At 51.0% G+C, this 3,557-nt stretch overlaps 1 protein-coding gene across 1 annotated transcript; it reads left to right on the forward strand.

The window, feature by feature from the left end:
- The first annotated feature begins 806 nt into the window (after positions 1 to 806).
- Positions 807 to 2,116, forward strand: LOC130883416 (WD repeat domain phosphoinositide-interacting protein 1-like). Its single transcript, XM_057783833.1, is given in 2 exon segments — positions 807 to 1,593; positions 1,596 to 2,116. Coding segments are annotated over 2 exon segments (1,308 nt in total).
- The last annotated feature ends 1,441 nt before the right edge of the window (positions 2,117 to 3,557 follow it).

A 3,557-nucleotide genomic window follows, 5' to 3' on the forward strand; every position in this document is an offset into this window, starting at 1 on the left:
CTATGTGGGACCCAGGGATTGAACTCAAGTAGTCAGGTTTGGCTGCAATTGCCTTTACCCACCAGCTCCTGGGCATTGTGTTTTCCTGGCTCAGGGTGCCTGTCTGAGGTCTCTGCATCACCTGTGACCATTCCCCTGCCCAGCCCTGTGCCTTTCTCCCCTCTTTGCCCTTCTCTGAGCTGGCCCCTGTTGTCCTTTACAGCGCTCAGGAATGGCAAGGCTCTTGTTGAACAGATGGTGACTCAGGTTCAGGCACAGTGGAGGGTTTTCATGACATCACTAATAAGACAGCAAGTCTCAAGGTGGTCCCCTAGCAGAGCCACTCAGCTTTTATAGGTAGGTAGGGGCCTCAGAGGCCCTTCGTTTCCTAAACCCTAATGGCCCATTACTGTCTTCTAAGCAGCAGAACTGTCAATCCAGAGAACTGTCTCTTTCATGGGAGGCTATACTCAGTTTTCATTTTAAATACTCATTTTATACCCCCCATTAAAATTATTGTAATTATGTGTATGGGTGTACGTCTGAGGGTGGGTACTTAGATGTGAGTGTAGGTGCCTGTGGAGGCCAGAACAGGCTGTCATATCCCCTGAAGCTGGAGTTGCAGGTGCTTGTGTGACTCCCGATGCGTGAGCTGAGAACTGAACTCAGATCCCCTGGAAGAGTGTCAAACCCTTGTAACCGCTGAGCCTATTCCTAGACATCCCCAGCTCTCTTTTTAAAAAGATTTATTTGGGGAGCCGGCACGAGCGGGCTGCTGAGGTGGCTGTCCCCCGCTCCAAGCTGCGGCTTCCTGGGTCGAGCCCCCAATGGAGGCCGAAGCCGCAGATGCCCCTCCGGGTCGGGTGGAGGCGGCGCTCAGCTGCTTCTCTTTCAATCAAGACTGCACATCCCTAGCAATTGGAACTAAGGCCGGTTACAAGCTGTTTTCTTTGAGTTTCATGGAGCAACTTGACCAAGTCCATGGAAGCAATGAAATTCCCGATGTGTACATTGTGGAACGCCTCTTCTCCAGCAGCCTGGTGGTGGTGGTCAGTCACACGAAGTCTCGGCAGATGAATGTGTACCACTTCAAGAAAGGCACTGAGATCTGTAATTACAGCTACTCCAGCAACATTTTGTCCATATGGTTGAACCGGCAGAGGCTGCTGGTCTGCCTGGAAGAATCCATCTATATCCACAACATTAAAGATATGAAGCTGTTGAACACCCTCCTGGACATCCCCTCAAACCCAACAGGTCTCTGTGCCCTCTCTATCAACCATTCCAACTCCTACCTGGCCTATCCTGGAAGCCAGACTACAGGCGAGATTGTTCTCTATGATGGAAATTCCCTGAAAACAGTGTGCACCATCGCTGCCCACGAGGGAACGCTGGCCGCCATCACCTTCAACTCCTCAGGCTCCAAGCTAGCAAGTGCATCTGAGAAAGGCACCGTCATTCGCGTGTTCTCTGTACCTGATGGGCAAAAACTGTATGAGTTTCGTCGAGGAATGAAAAGGTACGTGACAATCAGCTCTCTGGTGTTCAGTATGGACTCGCAGTTCCTGTGTGCCTCCAGCAACACAGAGACCATGCACATCTTCAAGCTGGAACACCTGACAGCCGCCCAGAAGAGCCTTCCACCTGGAGCGGCTACATGGGAAAGATGTTCATGGCAGCTACAAACTACCTCCCCGCCCAGGTGTCAGACATGATGAACCAGGACAGGGCTTTTGCCACGGGATGCCTGAACTTCTCTGGGCAGAAGAACATCTGTACCCTGTCCACGATCCAGAAACTGCCGCGGCTGCTAGTGGCCTCCTCCGATGGACACCTTTACATCTACAATGGGGATCCTCAGGATGGAGGGGAATGCATCTTAATCAAAACCCACAGTTTGCTCAGCTCAGGAATAGCAGACGAAAACAAAGAAAACGACCTCAAAACTTCTTTACCTCCATCTTACGCAGCAACTGTAGCAAGGCCCAGCACATCTGCAGGCTCCACTGTGCCAGGTTACTCTGAGGATGGTGGGGCGCTGCGCGGAGAAGTTATTCCGGAACACGAGTTTGCCACGGGACCAGTGTGTCTTGACGACGAGAATGAGTTTCCCCCTGTGAGCATTCGGAATCCTTAACAGAGTTGCGCCATCTGTGTGCCTAGAAGAAGGATGTGCCTCCCACAAGAGGCAAAGTCACTGCCCCTGCTCTTGCTCCTAACCACTAATCTTCCACATGCAGAGAGTCATAGGACACCCACCTTGCAGGTTCAGGTCCCACGGGCTAGCCAGCTGGTGTGATGCTTGGAGCCTGGCAGCATTGCCATAACCAAATACTAACCTGGGTCGCCATGGACCCAGACTCCTTCCTTGCCTCTGCCTCTATGCATACACTGCCTTTGCTGTTGGCGAGGTGGGGGTTTCCGAAGCGTCTAGGAATGCCCTTGTAGAATGCTGCCCGTTACTTGTTATGGTGAGTTAAAGGGGCCAGGTCATGTCCTGTAGGAACTGACCTGCACCGTATCTGCAGCTCTGGCATTGCACTCTTAAGCAATCCCAGGAGCTGCAGGCACTCACCAGGAAACCGCGTGTACAAAGCCAGTGTGGGTAGCATGAGCTCACCTGGACACCTTCAGCAAGGTTCCCCGGTATCCAGCTTTGGCTTGCTGGCAGTGAGAGACGCCAGGGGTGCCTGAGCACTGGACTTGGCTTCCACCAGCAGCTGGAGGAAAGGTCCATCAGGGCTTCCTTGGCTGCTGCATCTTTAAGCAGTGTGCACCCCTCCTGTGAATGTCAGTTAGAAGGCACACGAGTGAGTAGGGATGTGGCTCAGTTGCTAGAATGCTTGGCTGTGCATGAAGCCCTGGGTTCAGTTCCCAGCAGCACAGAAAACCGAGCATGGTCCTGCGCAGCTGTAGTCCTAGTAGTTGGGATTCAGGAGTATCAGACGTTTAGGGTCACCTTCGCTACGTAGTAAGCTCAAGGCCAGCCTGGGCTATACGAGTCCTTGTCTCAAAAAAAAAAAAAAAATCTCAATAGGCGACTTGAAATCATTTCAGGTGGATACGATGTCGTGTCGGAACTTAGGGGCTAGAAGGGGCGTGGTCCTGTGGGCCCTGAAGTGGATAAGGTCCCTTTCCGTGTAAATAGGAGGTATTTGTGACTTCCATACTGGTTTTGTAGCTTGCAGTTTGAAATTTACATTTTTTTTTGGACTTTCATGGCAAGTTGCCAAATATATTGCCGCCAAGTGACAGTTATATATTAATGGTGGGAAGGAGTAGTTCTTTAAAAAGAAAAAAATAATTATGCATTTTACGACAGCTGTTGGCCTACTGCCTAACAGTTGCTGCCTAGACCAATGGTGCCTGTGGGCTCCCATGATGCCCCCCCAGAACTATTAGGAGATCTTATGTCTTCTGAAAGTTAATGGCTATATTTAACTATTTAACTGGTATCACATCTTCCAGGAGCCAGAGAACTCTAGGTCAGAACAGTGGGGACAAACATGACCAGAGCATCCTATTCTGCCAAGGTCTGATGCTCGCTCAGTTCTGTTTTGGCAATTTTGGTAAAGCTC

The sequence above is a fragment of the Chionomys nivalis genome, chromosome 1 (genome assembly GCF_950005125.1).
Source record: "Chionomys nivalis chromosome 1, mChiNiv1.1, whole genome shotgun sequence".
Taxonomy (NCBI): domain Eukaryota; kingdom Metazoa; phylum Chordata; class Mammalia; order Rodentia; family Cricetidae; genus Chionomys; species Chionomys nivalis.